This window comes from Mus musculus, chromosome 4 (genome assembly GCF_000001635.26).
Source record: "Mus musculus strain C57BL/6J chromosome 4, GRCm38.p6 C57BL/6J".
Lineage (NCBI taxonomy): Eukaryota > Metazoa > Chordata > Mammalia > Rodentia > Muridae > Mus > Mus musculus.
In genome coordinates this window covers 100,951,637-100,979,609 of record NC_000070.6, presented here as the reverse complement: position 1 = coordinate 100,979,609, position 27,973 = coordinate 100,951,637, and the positions used below count along the sequence as shown (strand labels likewise).

At 43.8% G+C, this 27,973-nt stretch overlaps 1 protein-coding gene across 1 annotated transcript in view; it reads right to left on the bottom strand.

The window, feature by feature from the left end:
• Cachd1 (cache domain containing 1) overlaps nucleotides 1–27,973 on the bottom strand; it is a 227,071-nt gene that overhangs the window by 24,140 nt on the left and 174,958 nt on the right. Inside the window, exons 6-16 of the mRNA NM_198037.1 lie at nucleotides 27,460–27,604; nucleotides 26,360–26,576; nucleotides 20,011–20,160; nucleotides 14,951–15,184; nucleotides 13,276–13,425; nucleotides 12,541–12,664; nucleotides 11,436–11,553; nucleotides 8,561–8,729; nucleotides 5,462–5,604; nucleotides 4,650–4,831; nucleotides 3,154–3,264 (exon numbers count right to left, since the gene is read on the bottom strand). Coding sequence (NP_932154.1) covers nucleotides 3,154–3,264; nucleotides 4,650–4,831; nucleotides 5,462–5,604; nucleotides 8,561–8,729; nucleotides 11,436–11,553; nucleotides 12,541–12,664; nucleotides 13,276–13,425; nucleotides 14,951–15,184; nucleotides 20,011–20,160; nucleotides 26,360–26,576; nucleotides 27,460–27,604 — 1,743 coding nt within the window. The remainder of the gene's footprint in view (nucleotides 1–3,153; nucleotides 3,265–4,649; nucleotides 4,832–5,461; nucleotides 5,605–8,560; nucleotides 8,730–11,435; nucleotides 11,554–12,540; nucleotides 12,665–13,275; nucleotides 13,426–14,950; nucleotides 15,185–20,010; nucleotides 20,161–26,359; nucleotides 26,577–27,459; nucleotides 27,605–27,973) is intronic.

The window sequence follows — 27,973 nt, the reverse complement described above, 5'->3', positions numbered from 1 at the left end:
AATTCGGTCTTCTACAAGAATAAGTGCTCCTAGCTGCTGAGCCATCTCTCCAGCCTCTACTGTGGTTATCTTTGGAGGTTTATTGAATTAAGAACACTGACGCTTGCAAGAGAGAGAGGCACTTGGCCAACATCATGGTACTAGTGTACGCATGGATAAAAACTCTCTATTTCCAAAGCATATGGTCTTAGTCATTAAGTCAGGTCTTAAGGGTTGTAAGCAGTTTTAAACTATTTTTCTTTCTGTGAAAGGAGCTAGGAAAGAATTGTAGTTTGTATTTTATGAATGGAAAAATTAGCCTGGGACTGGTTAAGAGACTTAAATAACATTGTTTCCCTGTATTCAGAGTAGTTCCCGAGACTAGCTCTTTTCTACAGTACTACACAGCAGCCCCTGTGCTGCTCAGGGAGTTGGGAATATGCTCATTCTATTTCTAAACCTCCTTTGGATGGTGGCTACGTGTGCCTGTAGAACCAATAGATTCTGAAGAATAGATCTGTGTTTTACCTGAACTGTAGACAGGTATGCTGTTACCATAGCAACTCAAAGAATTATATAGAACTATGCAGCCAAATCTACAATTCTGAGCATAATGGACCAGGCTGCTGGTAATCCATTTCTGTGATTTTGATTGTTGAGATCATGTGACCAGACTCTTTATCTCCAGCAGTGTTACCATAGACTCAAGAATGCCCAGCTAGATCGTCAGGCTACTAGAAATGCTTATGGAAGAACGAAGAGAGCTCCGATCTGTGACTGCTGAGTGCTGAGTTAGAAAGCTCTCCCCTAGCTTGCTACCAAAGCACATGTGAAACCAGGAGTGGGTGGCTCTGGTTTAGACACGTGGAGTGTCTGGGTCAGCTGTTTCTTCTGACCAGTTCAAAGTCACAAGGTCAATGCCTGAACATTGCCCGCTATTTATTTATCTATCAGTCGACCCACTTCCCACGTTCAAGGCACTGTCCTATGAGCTTTATGTATTGTTTAATGTAATCATTAAGATAACTATTTGAGATAGGCTATAATACCCCTCTAGCCTAGTGAGGAAACAGAAGCAAGAGGGATTATTTATAGTCACATAAATCATAATCAGTACATTTACATCTATATTTATCTCTATATCTCTCTATATCTATATCTATCTCTATCTATCTCTCTATCTCTCTATCTATCTATCTATCAATCAATCAATGAGGAGAGCACCTTTGCTGAGCCTATCTATCAGTGCAAGCCACAGGGGCTTTGGATGAGCAATGAAAGAGGCCACTGACTTGGATCTAGACTGTGATAAAAAGAAAAAGTCACAGCTCTAAATAGAAAAATTGCACCCAGCTAAGCAAAATACTCGCCCAATGGGCTCTCCGTGGGCTACCTTTTGAGCAGGAACAAAGCATATGCCTTTTTGGGGGGGAAATCTATATTCATAGTGACTTGGAGTCTGGGATGGAAATAGTGGATTTTTGCTGTTGGTGAACTCACAGGTAAAACAGGAAGGTAACCAGAGAGGAGCTCTGATGTTGTCCTCATTTGGAAAGTCACTGTGTTCCCATCATGTTTCACTGGAACTGACACCATAAAGACTCGGCCACCAAAGCACATCAAAACTCTTGTCCTTCTCTAATCCGTAACAAAAATGCTTACACACATACACTCACACACTGGCGTTGACCCACGCACTGAAAGCACACAAGACCGGCTAAGTGCTCTTGACAAAGAGCTACTGTGAGGAGGTCTGATGAGACACCTTTGAAAGGCCACCTTGGAGCCCTTTACTGTCCTCAAAGAGATGGACTCTGTCTTGGGAGGAGGCAGTTGTTTTGCTTTTCCTCCACTGATCAGACCTTATGGAGGGGGCGATGGGTCTCACTCTTCAGACACAAGCGCACCCACAAGGTGGCGGTAACAGAAACACTGAAGGATGCACTCCGTCCATAGGAGGGCTGCTTGCTTATGGATGAAATTTGTGTTATGGGAGAAGCTAAGAGTCAAGCAGACACCATGGCCCTAGAATCACATTTGGCTGGCAGCAGGCGTGGCTTTCCATAGAGTCAGGGGCCCGATGCTAGAATTCCCTCCCACTCTGCTTTCCAATTATTGTCTCAATGAACTTATGTCAGAAGAATCCTAACTAGCATCAGTCATTTGATAAATAATGAGCACCACTGAAAAAAACAAGAAAATCTGCTTCCTCTAAACGTGAAGGCGTCATGCCAGGTGATCAGTAAGATGTGGTCTTTCTTGGTTGCTTTGAGAAAATAGCTATTTGTATAATAGAGGGATTAAAGCAATGCACCTTCCCATCCAAACTTTCCCCGATGTCTGCAGCATCCGAACTGAAGGTTTGAGTTGTAGGAAACAACACAGTCTAGTATACGTCCAGTGGGACTGACTTGAACCAGTGTCTGGCCGCATCAGTTTTCAAGAAGCTCTTATTTTTAAGAGATACTTTCAAAAACACAAAACGGAAAACCAAAGCAAACAACTGATATAATTTTAAAGAGTCAGACACAAATAGTCTGATGCCTTGGGACATTGTTCCTTGTTGAAAAAAAAAAAAAAAAAAAAGGTTCCTTTGTTGGAAAACGAAGCAATTCTAGCAATAGAAGCAGCCATGTTCCAGCCGGCATTTCTTTTCTTTTCTTCACATGTATGTGTGCGGCATGTGTGCAGGGGCACCTAAGCACTCTGCATGGAGGTCTAGGGGTGATAACAGCGGTCTTCCTCCATCACTCTCCACTTGATTTACTGAAGCAAGGTCTCCCACTGGACATTTGGTTAGTGTAGCTAGACAACCTGCTCCAGGGAATCCCTGTCTTCACCTCTTGAGTGCTGGGATTACTATTATGGGCTGCCACATACACCCTGCTTTCCATGTGGGATCAAAACTCTTTATGGATTTGAAAGGTGACTGGAAAGGACTGGTGAGATGGCTCAGTGGGCTAACCTGATGACCAAATACCTAGCACTTGAACGGTTCAGTGGGCTAGCCTGATCCCTGGCACTTGAATGGCACACAGGAACCAGTAGTTTTCTGCAAGCTATCCTGACCTCCATGTGTGTCCTATGCATGCATGCACACACATGAATACATATTAAATAAATTAATAAAATTTAGAAGATCTTAAGTGACTAAAAATTAATCAAAATAATTACCTGGATGAGTGAATTGTGTGGCTGATTGTCACGACATAGCCAGCTCCTCCAACATCCAGGTAAGGGCCCGTCAAGGAAATCAGCCCTGGATTGGCTACTGCATGAAGATACCTAACAGAGACCCAAGAAAAATCATGAGCTTTGGGGTATAAACTACTCTGTAAGTTTGAAGGAGCAGCAAGTTGGTAGCTCTAAAATACTCATTATAAACAATGTTGTCATCATGTAAAAAATCAAAATAAATCTTCCTTAAATTAAAAAAAGATTTTATGGGCTAGCGAGATGGCTCAGCAGGTAAGAGCACAGACTGCTCTTCTGAAGGTCCTGAGTTCAAATCCCAGCAGCCACATGGTGGCTCACAATCATCCACAATGAGATCTAATGCAGGGCTGACCTGAGTGAGCAGGGTTGACTGGAGCGAGCAGAGGTCCTAGAAATTCAATTCCAAACAACCACATGAAGGCTCACAACCATCTGTACAGCTACAGTGTGCTTACATACATAAAATAAGTAAATAAATCTTAAAAAAAAAAAGATTTTATGCATGAGTGTTTTGCCTGCTTGTATACATGTGCACCATGTGCAAACCTGGTGCCTGCAGAGGTCAGATGTTAGATCCCCTGGAAGTGGATTTATAGATGGTTGGGAGCCACAATGTGGGTGGGACTGGGAATTGAACCTGGGTCCTCTGCAAAGGATGGCTATTAACTACTAAGGATCTCTCTAGTTCCTTACTTCTTTTTGAGGAGCTGGGGTTTGAACTCATGGCTTACCCACGCTAGGCAAGTGCTCTGCCACTGAGCTGCAGACTCACCAAGATTCTCATGTTTATGCCTGATGATAGCAACAACGTAAAGAGTTGAGAAAATGAGGCTTTCTGTTCTAATGCATACCGGACTCTGAGCTCTTAGTGAGATCTGAAGTTCAGATGATTAAGAAGGTAATATAGAAAAGGAAGAGAAATAAACCAACCTAAAGAAACCATCCAGGCTTAGCACAGGTGAGGAGCAGGCATGAAGAGCTGACCCCTGAGTGAGTCGGCTGTTACCCAACACAGAATAAGCAGTTCTGTTGTTGGCTTATGTTGCTTCCCTGCTATAATGCTTTGGGGTGAAAACAAAGCCCAGAAGTAAAAGAATACTCCTGAATTTAATGTGTTCATTTCCCATAGGTCATATATGAGCTGTGTAATTTGATGCCATAATTCACGGAGTAAGACCAAGTATTTTAGTTCAAGATGACTCTCTAGTCATAAGGTGGAATCAAGGAAGGAGTCAAAATAGACAAATGTAAAGCAGTTAGGCCTCAAAATTTCAATAGTGAGGTAAAGGCACGGCAGTCAAAACATAGCCCACAAATCTAATATTAGAAAAATAATATTGAAATAATTTTACCCCCTTGAAAGTGTCATCTCCCATGACTGCCCATTACTGTATGTGCTTATCATGACTCTCTGGGCTTAGGAGGAATCAGGAACTGAAGCCCCTCAGACTCACCACTGTCTCCTAGTGGGATCAAATGCTTTGTCCATAAGGGAACCAGGATAAATTCTGAGGACGCCATTGGGTGTTGCTATGTAACGGCGGACAATGTACGTGTTCAGGCTGCTCATTTCCATTTGTGTCATCCATTCATCTGTGACGTGGCTGGTCGCCATTACTTCATTTCTGACAGAGAACTAAGAAACAAAGGAAGACATGGCGGGGGGCCCCTTTAAAAAAGCGCACATGAAAAGAGAGTAGGCCGCTGGCGGGGCTCCCCAAGGTTCTCTCGCAGGGAAGCCAAGCCCAAGTACTTCTTCAAAACCTTCCCAGCAGGTGGATGCAGCCAAACTTGATGGCAACAAAGGTTCACGGGATACAGTTAGGGGAGGTGTGACTCCTGAGCTGTTCATCCAGCCGGCCTGAAAATTCCTACGGTGAATCATTAGACACACAGAGCCCTCTCCCCTTTTTGGTGCTTGAATATCATATTTATCTCAAGAGACAGCAGAATACTTCTTTACCATGGGAACAATGGAGTAGGAAATTTTCTCTGGTCTCTTTATCACACCCCCTACTTGGAAACCCCCAGTGCATATGAGACTTGAAGTAGACTCTTCCCGTGGCCTACTGGGCTTCTTAATCCATCAAAAAGGTCACAGCTGACTACTCTCCCCCAGGGCACACACTCTGCCTTTTTGCCTCCTGACTACAGAGGTCCAGATGCAAGCAGGGTTGGATACTTCAAAGTGCCATTGCCAGCACCACCCCCACCCCCCAGACTGGTGGAAAGGGGCCCCAGAGATGTAGCCTGTGCCAGTACGTACTTTGAGCCCCGGGTTAGCAATGAGGCGCGTGTTGTCACTGAGATAGGCCGTGTAATGCTCCACCATGCGTTTGGTCTCTGGCTGGCTGAGGTGCTCATAGGGGGAGGAAAAGCTGCCGGCAGACAGCATGACGGTTGGACTTTCTGAAAGAGACCCCAACAAAGCAGGTCTCAGAACACAGAGGCTTCATCTGGGGCCCAAACAAAAGCCATCACTTAGGCTCTGCCAACATGTCTGCTACGGTGGCTTAGTGCCTTCCACAAGGACACAAAGAGCTTGACAATGGGAGCAAAGAAGAAGGGAAGGGAAAAAAAAAGCTACATTCTCTCCCTTCAGGGAGCTTGTGGTCCTAGGAGTGAAACGGGGTGGGGGTGGGCCCAAAGAGGCACAAATGCTGGACGCAGGCGTCGTGAGCGTCTTAGCCAGGCAAGCTGTGTATTTGCTGAGAAAGAGGGTTCAGCACAATCATGGAGCCAGAGTAGACAAAAGCTGGGGTCCGCCATTTCCTGGTCATGAGATGTTGGGCAAACATTGGCAAAGCGAGGGAAAGAACACCGGGGATTCTCCACAGCCACGCCGATTGGGGCTTTACCAATGCATTACCAGTGCCTTCAGAGGAGCAAGCATCAGCGACACCTATTAGAATTCACATCGGTACTGTGATTCAGGAAGAAGAGAGATGAAATGCTGGTATCAATGCAAAAAAAAAAATTAAAAAATTATCATCACAGGTGGCAGGCAAACGTGGCGTAAACAAAGCTTAGACTAGGGCAGCCCTTGCGCACATCTCTAAGTACTACCTCTAACATGGAAACTAGTTTTCTATTTGAGACAAAATCCTTGCAATGAATCATAGTGTGAAACTAAAATTTCTATTTAAGATTTTTGTTGTTGCCGGGCGTGGTGGTGCACTCGGGAGGCAGAGGCAGGTGGATTTCTGAGTTCAAGGCCAGCCTGGTCTACAAAGTGAGTTCCAGGACAGCTAGGGCTATACAGAGAAGCTCTGTCTCGAAAAATGGAAAAAAAAAAAAAGATTTTTGTTGTTGTTCAACTTTACCATACTATTTATTTATTTATTTATAAAACTGGTCTCACTGTACAACCCTGGGCTAGCCTGGAACCCTCCTGGAACTCTCTATGTAGACCAGGCTAGCTACACAGATTTGCTTGCTTCTGCTTCCTGATTGACTAAAAGCACTCACCACACCATGCTAAGTCTTATTGTATTTTAAAATGTGTCATAAAGCACTATCATTCCTTTTGATAGGTCTCACAGATGATGTTATCATGTAACCTGGTTAACTTTTATATGGTGGACAAAAAAAAAAAAAAACCCAAAAAAACAAAAAACAAAAAAAAAAAACACCAAATCAAGCCAATAATTAACATATTGGACAGTGTAGCTATGAGGAAATCTGCAAATGTAATTTAAATAGGTGGGCTGTTGCTTCTTTCTCACCAGGGGCTCGAACTTGCCCTCTGTCCCCAATCTCAGGGCAGTACCTCTTCTGTTAGCAGTAGGGCACAGTTTATTGGATCAGAACTTAAAACTCTTACATTAGCTTTTCTGTAAACCATTTCACTAAAATGTTAAAAAAAAAAAAAGTCTTTTTTCATATAAAACAGACATAGAAACCTCAGAGCCCAAATTGAAACAAACAAAGAAAGAAATATAAGATGCAGCCTTCTTTGACAACATCACAGGCTTTGTCTAAATTGTTGGCATGTTTGAAGTGTGCCCCAGAAGAGATCACTTAGCCTGGCCTGGAGTTTTGGTCTTGTATCCGGGAAGAACTTTGTAGAAACGAATGAGGAGGAAATGGAATTCCACTATTCACATTTGGAACCTGGAAAATAGAGACTCTGCCCTTGACCTCCTTCTAACCTCTGTCCCTCTACTCCGTTTGCTTGCTGTGTAGTGATCATTAATTTTTTTGAAGTATAACTATTTTCAGCAAGGAAAAAGCTAGCTATTTATCTAAACAGTGGCCATCGTATAGTGTATTGACTACACAGGCTATAAAGGCCTCCTCTGTACCTGGCACGCATCAGTACAGCCAACCAAGTGTGTATGACTTAAGTATCAGCTTGGTCAATGGGAATCTATAGACCACTTATTATCTCTAAACAAGAGGGACTACAAATCACACCTACAGTGCAGAATCACCTGCCCCCAGACAGAATGGTTCTTATCCAAAGACTAAAGATAATGCTTTTGATGAAGATGTGGACAGAAGGGAAGCACTGTATACCATTGGTCAGCAGGTAAGTAAGTTAGTACAATAAGCCAATATGGAAGACACTATAGAGGCTCCTCTAGAACTGTAAACTAGAGCTATCATGTTGTTCAGCATTTCCACTCTGTTATCTAAAGGAATGTTAGATCATACATTTGGTACCCCCATGTTCAATGTGGTGTTATAGATGATAACCCCAATGAAAACATCCTAAGTGTCCATCAACTAAAAATGCAGAAAATGTGATACAGAAATACAATGTAATACTATGTGGCCATAGATTAGTGAAATACTGTATAAAACTGGAGATAGTTGTGTTAAATGAAATAATCCAGGCAGAGAAGGAAAAATATAACATGCTCTCTCACTGAGGTGGAATCTAAAAGCTCAAGTTGAGAGTAGAAGGGTGGGAAACAGAGCCAGGTTCATGTGGGGGTAGGGTGAGATAGGGTGGGGTGGGAAGAAACATTGACGATGGGTGCAAACTTAGCACTAGATAGGGCCGAAAGCTCTAGTGAGCTATTGCATTGGGGAGTATATTTTGTTGTTGTTATTAATTTTGGTTCTTGAGATAGGTCCTCACTCAACAGTCCAGGATGTCTGGAAACTTAATATACAGTCCACCCTGGCCTTCAGCCCACACTGATTTGCCAGTTCCAGGCTAATTACTACCAGCACTGTGGGCGTGAGCCATCATACCTGGCTGCTTTGCAATTTCTAGAACTGCAAACGTTTAGTATTGGGTTGGGGGCGGGGAGGGGGGGGCAGGCAGGGAGCGGGATTCAAACAGATGTTTGGAATGAATTCTTATGATCTGAATGAGCAAGATAATGAAGGAAGTGGGGGAGCCCCTGAGCGTCACCTAGTGTTGCCAGCTGCTTGAAGTGGAGGCAAGCACTGGGTTGGCCCAGAAGATCCAGTCGGTGGTACAGGAGCTTGCTGCTCGGTACAGTGTTGAGGTTTTTCAATTGTTTGACGGGTATTTCCGGTTGTATCACCACAATACACAGAATGAAGGAAGTGTCCTGTACCTGTAAAAACAAACAAATAAGCAATGGATTCCTAATGCAGAAGATTACATATAGTATTTGTTTTCTGATGTCTGTTTTCTCACTGGGAAGATGGTAATGTATAGAGGCTGTAAGGCTTTACAGAAGGTTGTCTGTTTTCCTTTCTCTTGTCAGGGCACTTGTGTGTAACACATCCTACAGCCAATGAATAAAGGGAAAAGGAGTCTATTGACAACTGTGACCCTGGTTTGTCAGGCTTAGATGGGTTAATGGACATGTAGATGTGCCTGTACATGTGTGTCTGCATGTGTGCATGTGTGTGTGTGTGACAATACCAGTAGAGTGAAGTGTTAATTTCTACTCTGGCTTTAAATGCACAAGAGGAACTGGGCTATAGCTCAGTGATAAAGTGCTTGACTAGAGTCCCTATGGCCCTAGGAGAAAAAACAAGCATTATTGGTTTTATAGAAGTGTTCTGGGAGTTGACTATTTTCTTTTTTCTTTCTTTTTTTTTTAAATATTTTTTATTAGGTATTTTCCTCATTTACATTTCCAATGCTATCCCAAAAGTCCCCCATACCGTCCCCCCCACTCCCCTACCCACCCACTCCCACTTTTTGGCCCTGGCGTTCCCCTGTACTGGGGCATATAAAGTTTGCAAGTCCAATGGGCCTCTCTTTCCAGTGATGGCCAACTAGGCCATCTTCTGATACATATGCAGCTAGAGAAAAGAGCTCTGGGGTACTGGTTAGTTCATAATATTGTTCCACCTATAGGGTTGCAGATCCCTTTAGCTCCTGATTTTCAACCAATTGTGAATCCTCATTAAGAGAAGGGCTCAGGAGCAGTCATTAAAGAACCCAGCATACTTATTTTGTTCCCTACATACAGTGTCTCTTCCCCAGGCTGGAGATGAACACTCTCACTTGTTTAAACTCACAGGAAGCACACGGTACTCTTGCCCAGTCTACCTGGGTCATCATTTCTGTTCGTGATAGGCAGGTGCTACAGCTCAGTCCAGAGTATTTAAACTCTGTGTACTTTCAGATCCACTTTGTCTTAGAAATAGGTGTTTGAACAAAATTCAGGGAGGAAATGTCTTCCCGAGAGTCATAAACCAACCACTGATTTATACCAACAAAGGCTATTCTGATGCCACAGAGATGTCACAATATAATGTAGGGTTCATGGTCCCTGGTGCCATTGGGGTGAAGTAGCCTACTGAGGCTGTCGGCCACACGAACGTGTATCAGACAGTCAACTGCAGTATTGCAAGGAAGAGCTCAGCTACAGTTTAGGGATTCACTATACCATAGCTTTCATCATATTTTAACGTAGATGTTTCTACTTATACTAACCGCAGTATGTCGATGTTGGCATCAGCCACACACCTCTGCCTACCCTCCCCTGTGCCTGCATTGAGCAGCCAGGGAAAGTGACTGACGCAGATCATGGAGGTTGGTGAGAATGGCAAGCACCTCTGCATTGTTAAGTTCAGTAATTAAAATTTGGGACTAAACAAGAACATCGTTGCTTCTACTGCTTGTAGAACCTTGGATCACCCAGTAACATTGCTTCGCCATGTTGATAAAAGAGAGTGCTGTCATCTGTTTATGACTCTCAGCCCCAGTGTGACTGGGGCTGGTAGGAGACAGCACCTGATCATACCCTAGCCATGGCTCCACTGTCAATCTGTCTGTGCCAAGGACATACTCCAATCTCTAATCTAAGGCCTCATTTCCTTGAGTCATCACAGAAGGCATTTATGTATTTATATCTTCTTATTTTTCTTTTTAAAAGAATTATCTATTTATTTCATATATGAGTACATTGTCACCGTCTTCAGACACACCAGAAGAGGACATCAGATCCTCATTACAGATGGTTGTGAGCCACCATGTGGTTGCTGGGAATTGAACTCGGGACCTCTGGAAGAACAGTCAGTGCTCTTAACCCCTGAGCCATCTCTCCAGACTTATATCTTCTTTTTAAACCCTGATTTGCTACTAAGTTTAAATTTAAAAATAAAAACAATTAAAAAACAAGACCAAACAAACTATAGAGAATGATCTATATCTGTAATGAGATCTGATGCCCTCTTCTGGTATGTCTATAGACAGCTACAGTGTACTCATATACATAAACAAATAAATCTTAAGAAAAAACAAAACAAAACAAAACAAAAAAGGTCTGCAGGTGGCTCAGTTCTGCCAACTGTGATGCCATAAGTCTGTCCTGGTGGGAAGTAGAGAACCAACTATCACAGGTTGTCCTTTGGCCTCCGTGTGTCCACACACATACAAATAAGTAACTGTAATAAAAAAAAAATCACTTAAAGAGCTTTGTTCTAGCTACATAAATTCATATAGTCAGTAATGAACCTCATGTATGTGTACACACAGACACTTGTTTGTGCAGGAAAGAAATCCTGAAAACCGGACTGAAGTGGTTATGATGGGAAATGGGTCAAGGGTGGGAAGGGGAGAATCTTATTTTTTTCCTTTCATATCCTTTCATATGATTTGATCTCTTTGTCATGAACAATTACCGGTTTTCTAAACAAGAAAGGGAAAAAAAATATAAACCATCTGTGGAATGTCTTCTTTCTCCATCTCTCTAAATCTAGTTAGTCACATTGGCTGGCCCGCATTCTCCACTGTGCCTGTGAGAAGAACACTGAGCTGGACTTCGTCGCCCGTCAGACCCACAGGACTTCTGATCACTCACCATCTTCCAGGCGTAGCTCACGTTGTAGGCCTCCTTCCCAGTCTCCCTCAACTTGTTGATGTGCCAAGACAGGGACGAGTTCACAGGGACAGTGATAATCTGGCTGCCGAGAGGGAGGCTGTGTGGAAAAAGAGAACTCAATGCCTTGGGCAAGAGAGAGAATTAAGCACTCAATTATAGGCGAGGAAGAAGCCGGGAGCCAATGGGTACCGCCTGCTCCTGAACAGCGCTGAAACTCATCACTTTTGAAAGACGCGATGTGAGATTTTTCAATTTTGTAAAAGCATTATGTCAGCCCTGCATTAAAAGCCGTCCTCCGCCTCTACCCTGCCCCCAGTGCTAATTCTTTCCAGAGACTGACTTGTTTCAAATCGCTCACTTATTAATTTCCAACCAATGGGTGCAGAGACTCATTTCTCCATAGGTTACCGTCTGCCAAAATAACATATCACAGTTGGAAAACATCCAATCTGTTTGTATTTTAAGAGAGAGTGCTGCAAAAAGTGCTGTTGGACACTATGCTGATAAGCTCGTCACTGGTCCTCATCTTACCTGTTTATTTTGCTAATACATTTCAGTTTGGGCTAAACATCAGACTTTCTAGAAATAAGCTAGCACATACTTTATTTTACAATTCAACTCAATGTAAGTGTGAAATTTGATTGATGGGACATTGCCTTTAAACAAGTTTGAGAGACTTTCCCTGTTACATCTTAGATTCTGGCTGCTCTTCTTTAAAGTCCTGTTTTCTAATCTAACTTTCTTTATTATTGTTGCATATGTGTTAGCAACATGTGTGTACATACATATGTGTGTGAGGGCTGGGGGTTGCCATGGTGCAAGTGTGTAGTTTAGAGGATTACTGAGGAGTCCATTCTTTTGTTCCACCTTTATGTGGTTTCTGGATTGCCAAACCTGCATGGCAAGCACCTTCACCCACTGAGCCTTCACCTTGGCTCCTACGAGTATAAAAAAACTACTCAGAAAACCATTGGTAACAAGATAATCTCTATACTTGCCTTACACCCTGTGGCAAACACACGTACCCTTCAATGGGTCTCCTTCTTAGAAAACATGAAATACTGCACCCCTCACCAACTCTTACCTTAGGATATTTTGCCGAACCAATTCAAACTTGGGGATGTTTTCATAATGTATGATGTCAGTATGAAGGGGAGGCTCTGACAGTAAGTATGGCCTGGTGAGAGACGGATGCATAAGAGTATACCCTGAAATCACAGAACAAGACACGTTATAAGGACGACGTAGGAAGGTGTTGGTTCTAACAAGCGTGCCCATCACTGGTTAGAACTGGGGACCATCTGGGATGGCTGCCAGCGTTTAGAAGCCATGTGCATACCTTAGTAGTCCAATAAAACTCACCCTGTTTTATGTGAGTTATCATAAAACTCCTGAAGCGTTGAAAGAGGTCTTAGATTACCGAACATTTGTCTAATTGAGGCTATTTAGGGGGTATTTGTCTTTTTGGTTTTCATCTTATTGAATGTTCTAATCTGCTATATATAAACCTTCCTGCCAGGAAATATAGAGATAAGAATACTAACAAAAAGCCATCAAAACCTCCCCCCAAGTCTAACTAACTTCTTGATGTTCTAAAAACCAACAATCTCACAACCCAGCCTAGCATGACCTCATGGTTTGTGAATTCACTTGGCCATCTCTAGGATCCATTTCCACTGCCACTCGGTCCTGGCGATGTAAGTTCTTTGAGAACTCTGCTTATTCCATTTCATTTATTAATACAAGAATATCTACAGGCTGTTTTCTTTGAGTTGCAAATGAAAGTATTATTTCTCATGATTAACTCTTTGTCAATTACCTTTGTCATCTATGAGGAAAGTATAGGAAGCTAAAGAGTCTTGGTAATATGTCACATCTTCAAGGATGTAAGCCAGATTCACGTCCACGCCTACGATTCCCAGGAGGAGGTTTCCAAAGTAACAGGGTTTACTCACAGTCATTATCAAACCTATGGGTTAAAAATAGAATCAAAGAACGGCACAGGAGCGCTGGACCAAGGTTGGAGCTGGGCTCTTGTGAATCATGAGGATTACTAACACTGGTCGCAGGTTCTGCTGGAAAAAGGGTTCTGTGGTCCAGATCCTAAGCACTGCCCTTGCCAACTGCATAAAAGTGGGACAAAGGAAGTGAAGAGGGTCCTTTGGCCAGTCAAATATTGTAGTTAATTTAAGTATGGGTGATTCCCCCTACTTTCCTATGTAAGCCATGCTACTTAGAATCAACAGAAGATGTTGCAGTGCTGAATATATCTGGTAAAGCAACGAGATTCAGGTGTACGCCAATGCACTCTAGATAAGGAGTCTAAAAACAATCTGAGTTGCATTCCTGCTGTACTGGATTAGACATGTGACACCCAGCATAAGATCCCTCGATGATGCTCACAGGACTCGGAGCAAAAGAACCAACTTTACTGATTTCTAGGGGATGCTGGACTAAAATAGGGATTCATAAAAGAAATGGCTATAGCCGGGCTGTGGTGGCGCACGCCTTTAATCCCAGCACTGGGGAGGCAGAGGCAGGCGGATTTCCGAGTTTCAGGACAGCCTGGTCTACAGAGTGAGTCCCAGGACAGCCAGGGCTATACAGAGAAACCCTGTCTCAAAAAACAAAAACAAAAACAAAAACAAAAACAAAAAAAGAAAGGAAGAAAGAAAGAAATGGCCGTGATAACTCATCAACTTTTCAAACACCCCAAGATAGAGAGGGGCAAAGTTAGAAAACTACAAGTAATGATCACAGAGAACCCTAAGTAGCCGAAGGAAAATCAAATTTCCATAGAAATGCATTTCTAGCCCCAGAGGCCAGTTCCCATGCTGGAGTGTGAAGGGCCAGACAGTGACTATTGTAGGTTTTTGTTGACCAACTGTCTCAGGAACCTATTGTCTCATACTCCTGTTTTGAAAGCAATTTTTCTTTCTTTCTTTTTTTTTTTTTCTTTTTCTTTTTTTCTTTTTTCCGAGACAGGGTTTCCTCTCTGTAGCCCTGGCTATTTTGGAACTCACTCTGTAATCCAGGCTGGTCTCAAACTCAGAAATCTCCCTGCCTCTGCCTCTGCCTCTGCCTCCCAAGTGCTGGGATTAACGGTATGTACCAACACTGCCCGGTCACAATTTTTCAAAATATACAGATTATACTTCTTTCACATGGCACAGGAGACAACAGGATAACTGGAAAGGGAAAGGCAGACGAGGAAACTCCACAGGGAGAAAGGTGTGGAGTGGGGAGTCTATGGCTCTAAGAAGCCAGCTGAGCACCAGACTCTCCTGCCTCCACTGTAGGCAGGGAAAGTCCTGGTGCCTTCATGGATACAGACGTGTCTTCCCGAAGCCGACACAAGGCAATCTCTCCAATCTCTAACCATGCTGCAATCTATGGGCTCTAAGTACATCTTAAAACATAAAAACGGCATGCTTTTCTCTGTCTTGTAGTGCCCTGTACCTCTTGCACATAGAAGGACATTCAATCTAACTTACCATCTCCCATCTCATCAGAGAAGGGGAGGCTGAAGACAGCCTCATCAATCATCCGGTTGGGAAGGTTAGTGTAGAACCTGCCGACTGTGGTCTCCAGGTTGCTCAGCTGGTTCAGCACCATCATGCTGCCTTTGATCACAGGCAAGGCTGTCCGGTCTGGGATTCCATACTTCCCAGAGTTCTGTTCAGCCAGATCCCTGAGGAACGCCAACTCTTTCAAACCAGTGACCCCATCTGCGATCAAAAACAAGGAAGAAGCTCGGTTATCTCCAGGTAGCAGTTGACCATTTAGATCCACCATGGATACAAATGAGGTCTTGGACTGAGAGGGCTGGTGCACGCCTTTAATCCCAGCACTCAGGGGTCGGGGGTGGGGAGTGGGCAGTCTGGTCTACTTAGTGAGTTCAGCCAGAGCTATATAGTGAGCCCTGTCTTAAACAAACAAAACCAAAAACAAAACTGAACAAAAACTCAGAACAAAAAGATGAAGACTTGCAGCATCCAAGGGGTCTTTACAGGGATGAGAGAGACCCAGGATGATAGCAGTTCCCACTGTAAGCCAAAGTACGGAATTGCTTCAAACAGTCAAAAGCACAAAGGGATTCTTCAAAGGCTCTGATGAAAACCACATGGAGAAGGATGCGCTCTTCCTAGACATTTAATTGCAAGATTTAGATTCTTTGCTGCGCTTAATATCTGAAAGCAAAAGTAAGAGTTAACGGGTCTGCATCTAATTTAAAGGAGTGGATGAACTTTGGAGAGTTTTAAAGAACTCTACCATTTCGTTCCTTACGTCTTCGCCCGTAAAACCACTGGCCAAAAACCCAGGAAACCAAATGAAAGAATTATGGTCTGCATTTAGCAAGGCTTCTAAACCCTCGTCTTCAAGCTCATTTTAATTACAAATGTCTTTATGCTTGATATTGTTAGGATAATACTAAATTTGATTTATTTAATGTGTATTTTTTATATTTACAGGGTATTGAAAACTTTGTAAAAAGATTTAAGCAGAGTGGGATGTATTGTTCTACAACATCTGTACTCCATAGCGCAAAAATAAATTTAATAAACCTTTTTTTTTTAAAGTTTGCTATTGTTGGCATATGGTCAAAAGGATTAGTAACTGATCTCACATGGGTACAGCACTGTAAACAAGTTCAAGTGCTTTCAGTTGTTAGTGAGACTACCATTGCACTTCCAAAAGATGTTGACTTGAAGATTACAACAGCAAACTATGAGCTATTCAGCCCTTAAAGAACCTGAAGATGTCAAAGATCACCAGACATATATGCTGTTAGCTTTTCCCCTGTGAAGCAAGACTCTTTTTAACATCAAGAGTTCGTTTCTATTTTGCTAAATTTAATGTATCATCTATCATAATTCCTTCTTTTTAATGAAAGGAATGAGACAGGGTCTTTACTGTGTAACTCTGGCTGGGGTAAAGTTTGCCATGCAGGAAATCCTGGCTTCCAACTCAGAGAGGTCTCTGCCTCTGCCTCCTGAGTGCTAGGGTTAGAGAGATGTGCCACTGTGGCCCGCTTACTTCTGTTTTAAGACATTATATCCAGATAAAAATCGAATTTCATGACACTTCTTCAATGCTGAAGGAAAAAAATAAAATTCTTGGGATACATCATTTGAGAATCAGACGATCAGTCATTGCTTGACAAGAACTAAGATGGGCGAGGGGTCTGTTTTAGAGTAAAAGACATGACTGAGTTCTGACCTCATCTCAACAGACACTCACAGAGGTAAAATGATGAAGGGATTCAGGCAATAGATATATTTCCTTTTCTCAACATTGCTTGGCTCTCAAAATGTTAACCAGTGACAACATTTGCTAAGCTCGGCAGAGTAGTGTGGGATGGAGGGTTAGCTCATTGACACTGTCATTTTTTGGATGCTCCATGGCAGACTAATAAACACACTGGATTGTAAATCCACCAAGATAGGCATGTTAGAAACCACCTCTCTCAGAATCTTCCTGCTGTGTGCTCTCAAATGCCAAAAGTCAAGTGTTATGAAGTGAACTGAGAGATGGTGAGAGATAGACACAGAGACATCAGAGTATTCCAGCTTTCTTTCCAAATGGCAGGCTTGCCCATCAACATCAACCCTAGGTAAGCTGTCTAGTTACTCCATCAAGACCCAACACCTTCCAGAGATTTTCTTTTTCCCCTCAAGGCAGTTTCTCTGTGTAACAAGCCCTGGCTATCCTGGACTCAAGGACTGAATTTGTAGACCAGTCTGGTCTCCAGCTCACAAAGATTTACCTGCCTCTGCCTCTACAGTGTTAGGATGAAAGGCATGCACCACCACGTGGACCCAGAGACTTCCATACCACAACTTCTAAAATGTCTTCAAAGTTCCCAGCTTTCCCTGAGAGCTTGGTGACTAACCTTTCTCAGAGTTGTAAACTTTTTTTTTTCCCCAAAAACTCTGACCACTGTGTCTACTTCATCTAAATCCCTCAGAAAATCGAGCTTTTTCAAACTTTCATCTATCTGATATGAAAAACCTTGGGAAGACCAGGGTAAAGAAAATGGATACACAGAAAGACACATGTATACATTCTCTCTCTCTCTCTCTCTCTCTCTCTCTCTCTCTCTCTCTCTCTCTCTCTCACACACACACACACACACACACACACACACACACACACACACGGTCTTTAAACATCTCAAGGTGGCCCTGCTTCACTATCTGAGCTCCTGGGAGACCCGAGGGCAAGCATCTGCTGTTGCAGTGAATGGCAGTCAGAGATGAATTAGCAGTGTCAGGATGTGTCTGGTAAGACAAAACTGAGAAGAGATAAGGATGGGTGAATGGAGGTTACCAGATGTCTTAACGTGTGGAATTGCCAGGGGTACAGAAAATGTATCCACGACTCTGATGGAAGGATTGGTGCACAGACAGCTGATACCAGGGGCTTTTACTCAGCGCCTGACACACACAAGAAGCAATTACTTCCTGTGGGTTTTCGCCCTCCTCTCCTGCGTTTAATTCACTTGCCCTTCTGCCCAGTGAGAGCTTGGTGAAGACGGGGAAGCTCAGGCTTGTGAACCCCACAGAGGCTTGGGGAATTTTAATTACCTGCCTCCTCACTCATGAGAGACGGAAGCAGAAAGAGCCCTGGGCAACCTGAAATGTCCCTGAATGTAAGTGCTAAGAAAAAGAGGCTGTCCTCATCCATCCTGGCTGGCTAGCTCCTATGCTCAGAACACAATGCACACAGTAAGACGCCTTATGCATGTGAAGCTCACCCTTGTGGAAAAGTGAAGGGACCAGGAGCGAGGACACCCTCTGCCCACAGAGGAAGAACACAGCAGGAGGCTGAGTAGCCACTGATACCCAGTAGAAGCCATGTGTCTCAGAAGGATGTGTGCTGTGAAGGTTGTTGAAGGAGACCAACCCCAGATGGCAGAGATGCCCTTCCATGGCAGCTATGGTGTATGTGACTGAAAACATCATCATTGGCCACCCCCTCCCCAGGATCTCTTAGCCACCAGGCTCTATGTTAACTTAAAAATTTTAGCTTACTTTGTTTATTCATATATGCATTTGTAGGTACCCGTGTGCATAAGCCAAAAGAAAGTGTCAGATCCTTTGGAGCTAGAGTCACAGGTGGTGGTGAGCTACCTAATATTGGTGCTGGATCAGAACTCAGGTCCTTTGTAAGAACCACAATCACACTGGGCAGTGGTGGTGCATAACTTTAATCTCGGCACTTGGGAGGCAGAGGCAAGAAGATTTCTGAGTTTGAGAACAGTCTGGCCTACAGAGTGAGTTCCAGGACAGCCAGGGCTACACAGAGAAACCCTGTCTTGAAAACAAACAAACAAACAAACAAACCACATTCACTGTTGACCATGAGCCATGTCTCCTGCTAAAACAGAAGTCTCAAGCTGGCACACACCTGCAATCTCAGCATTAAAGAGGCTGAAGCAGGACCTCAAGTTTGAGGCTAGCCTTGGCTATATAACGAGATGTTGTCTGGGAAAACAAAAAATTGAGACCTAAGGAGATGAAGAGCCTTGCCATCAGCCTACTGATGGTGGATGTTCAGTGCCTGAGGTGGCTGGATGATGGACCTGCACTCCCTGAGGGTTCATAAGGCAATAGGCCCAGAATCACTCCAGAATAACAGATTTCTCGGTCCTTCCTAAGAGGGTCTGAGTGAGAATCTGTGGACAGTAGCTAGAACTTGCATTTGGGGGGGATTCTCCATATTAATCCTTAGCATAGCAAACTGATGACCGTTATCTCTAAACCAGTGAGGGGTGCGTGGGGTACACAGAGCTACTAAGTGGAATGGGCTACAGGATGCAGCAAACTTTGTCTCTCAGCCATGAGGGATGACAACACCCAAGGACTGGGGCCGAGGCCCCAAGGGAAAAGATGCACTGAAGAAAAGCCACATATTAATAGGTGTAGTGACCCCATACCACAGAGGTAGAGAGCTGTGTTGGCCACACACTAAAGGCCAGGTGGCTCTCAGAAAGGTAAGGTGGAGTTTCTAAACTGGTCTACCAACATTCAACAGTGAAACTAGCATGCTTCCAGGGTTTGCTGGAGACAAAGGCTAACCCACTTGGCAGGCCAGCAAAGCAGAGCCTTGCTATCTGCATCTGGCACCTGAGGATGCTGGTAGAAGTTTCAGGGAATTAGGATATTGGTATGCTTGGGAACAGAACGAGTCCAGGCCAGTGCTATGGCTTCCTGCAACGCACAGGCTTGGGGTGGATAACAAATTTCCCTGCAGTAGCAACAACCTCTGATGACGGAATACGAGGGAGAACTGAAAAGAGGAGAGAGGTAAAACTCTGCTAGACCACAGAAGCAGAGAAAAGTCAGGAACCAGCAGCTGGCTAGGCAGAGCCAAGGTGAGAAAGAGATATCCTGACCTGCCTGCCATGCATCCCAGCACTGGGGACAAGAGAGCTGCTAGTACTCGCCCGACAGCTACATGAAAGCCAGGGCACAAAGAGTCCCTTTTCCTCAAGCAGCTCTTGCTTAGAGGGAACTTTCATCTGAAAGGAGAATCTCGAAACAGTGCCTACCGTTCATGAGGGCGTAGGTAAGAATCATTACGGAGTTGTTCAGAAAGCCATTTTCTTCGTTGATGACGCGGAGAGTCGCCTTTTTATCTTCTTCCGAGGAGTCCTTTGATGTGATGCCTGCTGACAGGTAAATGATGACCATGTCTGTGTCTAAACAAAAAACACACAAACCAAGGTTACATTGAGATGCTGGATGGAGGTAGCCGTGTGGTTCTCTGTTCCGTTTTCTCCGAATGTCCTCACCCAGAGGACCTGCCTGGCCCCATGTCCTGTACATTTCCAATGTGAAGCATTTCTTGTCTTTCATCTTGCTAATTCCTGTTCCCTTCCATCCCTCGATTTCTGGACAGCAAGGCTTCACTTCTCCGGTGCAAACGTGCTCCTAACACATTTACCTGATGAAAGAGAGCGATTTCCTCCAGGTGCCCATGCCATGTTCATTTAAGCCAGCCTAAAAGAGGATCTTCTCCAGCTCCTGAGAGGAGGATTCGGCTTATCCTTTCCTCAGTGATACAGGGCCATTAACAGGAGCCACACTTTGGGGGGACTTAGCTTTAAGGTGGAGATCTTTTAGGTCTCTGCAGACAATGCAAAGTGACTTGCCAGACCCCAACTATTGCCAAACACATTTTGATTTTGAAAGCTTATCAGAGTAATAGAGCAAAATTATGGCTGTAGAAGCACCATACAGACTGCTCCAAACTGCTACCGTATGCTTAGTGTTAGGGCCACATAGGCAAAGGTCATAAACTCTTCATATGTACACATGGAGAAATGTTTAGAAAATGGAAAGACACCAGTACCAACTTCACAAGGGGGCTAGGAGGAAAGGCTGATCATCTGAATTAACAGGTATATAAACAGGTAAATGAAGGCTGAGGGCACAATGAGGAAGATAAACAAGAAAAAGCCCCAAGCCATGTGATGTGTGCACTCCTTTCACTGGCATGAAGACAACTTGTGATTGTAATTCAAACCACATTCTAAATTAGACCCATTGGGTAAGTGAGAAACAACTGTAACTCAGTGAGAAGACTGTCCCCAAAGTGGACTGGCTCAAGAGTCACAGTGAGATGGCTCAACGGCTGAAATGGATTTCAAAGGAACCACTTAAAAGCTCCATGTACTAGTGCATAACTAAGTCCCAGTGCTGGCCAGTGCAGGTGGATCGTGGGAGCTTTCCTGGTTAGCCAGCCTGGTCAGGAGGACAAGCTCTAAGCTCAGTAGGAGACTCTATCACAAAAAATAAAGAGAAGGACTGACTGAGGAAGACATCCTGACATCAAGCTGCAGCATGTACTTATACAGAGACATAGACACAGGGCGGTATGTGTGTGTGTGTGTGTGTGTGTGTCTGTGTGTGTGTGTGTGTGTGTGTGTGTTGAGGGTAGGGGTAGGGGTGAGGGAGGAGGGAGGGGATAATTAAAAACCTACCATTGCACATTAAAAAAAAGGGGGGGGATGGAGAGGAGCTGAGTTTCTGCATATTTTCTATACAAAAGTCTTTTAACTCAATAGATAGTTTTGGACGCCCTGTAGGGAATCTTATTGCTGTGTAGAGAAATATTTGTATATACACATATTTCCATAGGTCCTGTTGGCTATTCACTGTCATTTCACCGGGGCTACTTTAGAGTAATCATGGCAGGCAGTCTCCTCTTTGCTCTATGCATCAAAGGTGATGAAATGTCAGGGCCACTGTTAGGGCTATTTGTTACAAAGTGATCCTTAACAAATACAAATACCTTAACAAATACAATTATTCTAGGGGTGATACCTTAACTCTCACAGTTTGTAAACTTCCATTTTAGGTTTTGAACTGTTCATTACTGTTCAGAGATTCATAAATTACACAGTATCAATGCTGTAGACAACCAACCTAAATTTAATAAAAATTGATCAACAATGGACATGCTCAGTGTTTACTACTAGCACAGCCAATCAAGATGCTGGGCATTGCTAACTGCAAGTGGAAATGTCTTTATCCAGTCATTGGAGGTCAGGAAGTGGGGGCTGATGAGAAAGTAAAATCCCTATGTTTTAGCAAACGTCCACATTAATACTAGTTATCAGCACCTTTTCAGTTTGTAACTGTATTCCTGTGGATTACTTTAATAGAGTCTGAAGTATCTTACTTAAGCTCTATACTGGAAATAAACATCAAACAATGCACAGAACAAAATGGTTCCACTTTTCCTGATGGAGGGGATACGGCTGTAATCACAGGGTCATACATTGAGATGCAAGCCAACTCTTGTTGGCCAAGGTCCTGTTGGTGATAGGTTCAGAGATGTACCTAGACTGGCCTTTAAATAGCATCCTTACACATTTCATTTTGCCCACTGCCTCTGTGACTGTCACAGGTTTTACAGCAGGGGGCTATGACTGGAAAGCTAGCAGGCCTAAGCCCCTTAGGTGTATTTAATATATCCAGTAGAGAAAACTAGCTTTTCCTTTGTAAGTAGATATCAATTGGAGACAGATAGCTTCTTGGTTAGGTATGGGAGCTGGTGTCTGTTTTCCTTCAGCACCTGGGCACATTCTGTTTTCATCCCACAACAGGACATGTACTCTGCACAATCTTTCCTAGGTCCACCCAGACCCTATTACATTATCACACGGTCCCCACCTGAGCCAAATTGAAGTTGTTTTTTTCATTGGCATTTAGCAGATACATTTTTTTTGATTATTTTGATTTGGTTTCCCTTCTTCCAACCCCTCCCCACCCACCCAACTCCATGCCCTTTCTTTCTTTCTTTCTTTCTTTCTTTCTTTCTTTCTTTCTTTCTTTCTTTCTTTCTTTCTTTCTTTCTTTCTCTCTCTCTCTCTCTCTCTCTCTCTCTCTCTCTCTCTCTCTCTCTCTCTCTCTCTCTCTAACAGGGAAACAAATACACACAAACCATCACTAAACAGGAAAGAGCACGCACAAGAAGCACACACACAAAAACAATACTTACAAAACACAAAATCAGAAACGGCAATATACAAGCATACAAATATATCAAAAGATCAGTAAGACAGAAAGTCTAAAAAACTGAGTTTTAACTTCGTGTTGGCCATCTACTGCTGGGCATGGGGCCTGCCCTTAAGTATGTTTAATACACCCAGTAGAGAAAACTTGTTTTCCCTTTGTAAGTAGATGTCACTTGGAGATAGCTTCTTGGTTAGGGAGATGGTGTCTGTTTCTCCCTTTCATTGCTAGGACTCTGGCTTGAGTCTGTGCAGGCCCTGTGCATGCTGCCACAGCCTCTGTGAGTTCCTATGTCAGTCCTATTGTGTCTGGAAGACACCCGTGCCCTTGGTGGCATCCGTCTTCTCTGGCTCCTATAATCTTTCTGACTTCTTTTCCCCATAGCTCGCTGAGGGGAGGGTACTGATCCAAATCGCAGTGTGGAGGGGTCACCCAGCAGTTTCATTAAGTTTGGTCTGACTTGCCTTTTTGTTCAGTGGGACCTTCTCCCGAGTCACCCACTTGTGGGAATGTATAACATTGGCAAAGTTAGAGATGGCTATGTTTAGAGATTTGGGGCAAAGCAGGTCATAGCACCTAAAGTGACAGAAAATATACTGTGAAGACTCCACGCAGGGACTGTCCCTTTAAGGACATCATTGTCATGTCTTACAATCAATATTGAGGAAAAGCAACTGAAATTTGAGCCCTGGCCGTACAATGAAATCCACACTCCCAAGATTTTTCTTCCTGCTATGAGGTGATCTTCTAAACAACCATACACAAACAAATACAAACGAAATAACCAAAAGGTTTAATGGTATTTCCTTTGGATCTACCAAAGATGGGGGTGGGGTGGGGTTGGGGGAGGAACCCCACTTTGGCTAAAAGTTTTAGCTTCTAATTGGTACAAGATAAATTAGTGCAAAGCTATACTTGATGTGGACAGATGCTTCTCTTCTATCAACAGGGAACTCTTACAGTAATCCTATAGGGATCTCACTGCTGTAAATGAGTGGGGGGCTAGACATGTCATAGGGATGGCTCAGGATGACAGCTAATGCCACTGGAACTGTTATAAATCAATCCCGGGTCCTTTTGTCATGCCTCATTCCAAATAAGGCTACTTATGGACATCCCAATCAATCTTCCCATGTTTACAAAGTCAGAAAAGGTTCGGAGTTGAAATCAAAGCTCCAAACACTTAACCACTAGGCCATATTGTGTGGGATACCACCAAGCCTGTCACTAGGATGTGAACAGTGGGCATTCCTGGAATCTTTCCCTACCCAAACCAAGTTGGGTTCTTCTTCTCAATTGCCAATAGAGACCAAGAACTGGGGGGATTGCAAGCTAAAATCTTTCGGAATATCTTATTTGACCTAAAAGAAAAAAAGCTCTGAGCATTTTGGAACCCGTGGTTTTAGAACCTGTCCAGGTTTTTGATGGCCAGTCTTCCTGTCATGGTTTTGTTTGCCAACATAAGAAACCAAAATACAAAACAAACAAATAAAAACAAGGAGAAATGCCTTTTATGAGACCAGGCTTCTTTCCAATGAATGTTACAAGGAAGGTTCATGAGATGGGGTTTAATAAAGTTTTAAAGTAGGAAGAACATTAACATTTGAAAATCCAGACATCACAGGAGAAATCCAGATCTCTGCCTTCTCTTGAATCAGAAGATACGACCATGCTAGTGCTGCCTGCCCTGGTAAAGCCAGCTCCACCATTCCCACACTTGCAGGGGATGCTCAGCCAGCACCATCTCTCTAGCTGCCTGGCCACTGCAGGCATCTGGGCTTGCCACTGCTAGCCTAAACAATTCTCTTCTTTCTCTGAACAAGATAGCAATCAAAACTGGACAGGAACTCTAAAGGGTGGCTTGATAACTCGAGTAAGGGAGGGAGAACACTTCCGGTGAGGGAGTAGGACAAACTAGCTGTCCTCGTTGCTTTCTGCTACTGTGGGAAACGTGATCAACTTGAGGCTAACAGCAGAGGCTCAGGATAGGAACTTGGAGGCGGGAACTGAATCCAAGGTGGAACATGGCTTACTGGTTGACTTGTTCCATCTGTTTTAAGGAAAAAAAATCCAGAACCAATTGCCCAAACATGGGGACACCCAAAGAGGGCTGGGCTCTCATACATCAGTTCTTAAGAGAATGTCCATTGACATAAGCAGGTCAATTTGATGGTGGTAACTCCCCAAGGTTCCCTCTTCCTGGATAAGTCTAGTTTATGCCAAGTTGACAAAAACTAACCAATCTAGCTGGAACACTAATAAGGTATGCAGTGACCACCAGCCTCACTGAATTGTTGGCAGCTGAACATTAAATACATGACATTGGCTTGTGTGTGGATGGTGCTCTCTCGAGCTGGTATCCAGGAGTCTGAGATAATGCAACCTATGTCTCCCTAGTCATTCATTGCCCTGTCTGCTTGGGCCTAAGCTATACCATGCTTCTAAGGATGGAATATGGCAAAGATAAACCAGTGTGGCATCTATCAGGGCAAGTTATGCTTGTTGCAGCTGCTTAGTCAGCCAGAGCACCAGGCACCATGCTTGACAACTCTCATCACTGTCTGACTTTAAGTCTTTAGATACAGGTACAGAATGGCTTGAAAATTTACTTTAAATTTATTTTAATAGGATATATTAAACTGGGTAATACCAGTGCTACGGAGGCAGAGGCAAAAGGACGGAGAGCTGGAGGCCAGACTGTGCTACATAATGAGATGCTATTTCAAAAAATTAAAAGAAAAAAGAACAAAGAAAGAGAAAAGAAAGGAAAAGAAAAGAAAGCAAAACTCAAGCATCCAAACAGGATGGATTAATTAAAAAAAAAAAAAAAGCTACAGATTTTCAAGGATAAAGGGAAATAAAAGAATCCTTTGAGAAGTCTCAAAGCAGAGTCCTATTTCAACCGCCCCTTCCTTTTTAGCTTATATCCTCATTCCAGATTTCTCTCAAATACAGGAAAATTAAATCAGAGTGCCTTTGTACGTGGGAAGGGTGTGCTCGTTTCAATGACAGCTGGCTAGGAGGGGGAGGGGATCAAGGCAAGATTCCCCGTTGCCCCCTTGGGTGCACAAGAGCACTAGCACAGGACTGCCCCAAGCCCACGGGAGGCAAAGCCACCAATTAACATTGCAGAGGATGTGGCTATCCTCTTTGCAAATGAGGGAGGATGTGTTCTTAATAAAGGGGCAGGAAGAGGAGGCTCTGGGAGTCTGGAAGTCCCGCAGACTGACCATGGTAGAGTGGAAAAGATGAGACCACCTCATTAGATGGCTGCGAAGATGGTAAAGAATGGTTTTATCCAAAACCAATTGTAAAGTGTCCCCTCTAGTTCCCAACCTAGTTTATAACACCGTGGCCATCTCTCACGAATGCACGTACTTGCTTGGAACCGAGTGCTGTTGCTGGTGCTTCGAATCAGCTGGAACGCCCTGTGAAAGCCTACTGCGTGCTGGGTGGGGCTGTCGGAGGGCTTGACGCTGCTAACAAATGTGGACATTTTCCTTTTGGTCTCACTGGTGGCTGGAGACAGGTACGTCTTATAGCACTGGTCCAACGAACAGGTCCTGACAGCGTCTGCCACAGTCAACACAGAAATCTGGAGGACACAAAAAAACACCCAGTGACTTTTTTCTCTACTATTTAAAGGTGTTTGTTTGTTTGTTGAAACAACAAAAAATAAAACCCAAACAAATTTTTTTTGTGTTTTGTTTTGTTTTTGAGGGTGAATTTTCCTCATGTTACACAAGTTGACCCCCAACTTCTGGGCTCAGATAGTCAATCCTCCTGCCTCACTCACAATGCCGAGGCTTGAATATCCAGGTAACAGGATAGCTCATGGAGAAGGCCCTTAGAACAGGGTTTTTGGGTTGAGACAGGGTTTCTCTGTGTAGCCTTGGCTGTCCTGGAACTCACTCTGTAGACCAGGCTGGCCTCGAACTCAGAAATCAACCTGTCTCTGCCTCCCAAATGCTGGGATTAAAGGCGTGTGCCACCACTGCCTGGCTAGAACAGGTTTTAAGTTTAAAAATAAATGTCTGTGGTCATCAACCTGTCAAATTAAAAAAAGAAATTGTACTGGAGAGAACTGGAGACTTTGGCCGTCAAGCCAATATGCAGTAGCAATACAGTGTTTGCAGATGACATACAAAACAACAAAAGCTCATCCGGAAATTCATGCAGAGAAAAAAAAAAAACAAAACACAAAACAAAAAAAAAAAAACGGGGCAAAAGAGGGTATGGTATGATCTCTGTGTTTTCAGTAATGAACTTAGTAAGGGAAAGCCTTTGGTGATGGAAAATGGAAACCCTCAGGGCTGCGTGATAGTTGTATGGGGCCACTGGCGCTCTCTGGTCCATTGTTACATAGTTACATTCATAGTCACTGTGAGGAACCTGACTGGACAGAAGGAAACAAAAGTAAGTGCTGAAGATATTCAAGACAGCTTTCATGCCCCAAGAATCACAGGGATAATAGTCACCTTGTCATGCTCATCAATGGCACTGAGGATGACCTGGGCGGCGTCCTTGGCAATCTGGAGCTGGGTGTCCGTGACTGAGGCCCCATGGTCCAGAATCACGACTATGTGCTTGGACTGTGGCCGGACGGTAGAGACGTAGATGGGTCTAGAGAAAGGAAAAAGGTCTCAACAGAGCTATGAACGTGACAGATGTCTCTGTGTGTGTGTGTGTGTGTGTGTGTGTGTGTGTGTGTGTGTGTATGTGTGTGTTCTCTTCTGGGGGATGGTACAAGTCAGAGTGAGCTCAGACTGGAAGGGGGTCCATTGGAAAGGACAGCAGAGAGCTTCTGACTTTTAAGATGTGGGCACACCTTCTGAGAGGCTGGCCTCTTCTTCATGCTCCGCAGCGCACTTCTGCATGGCCTGGCTCCCATTTTTTCACCTGCTTTGGGGGAGTGAACTGCTGGCCCCTCAGGCTATACAGACAGACTTGGTCCAGAGTGAGAACAAGGCCCACTCTGCCAGATGGGGTTTT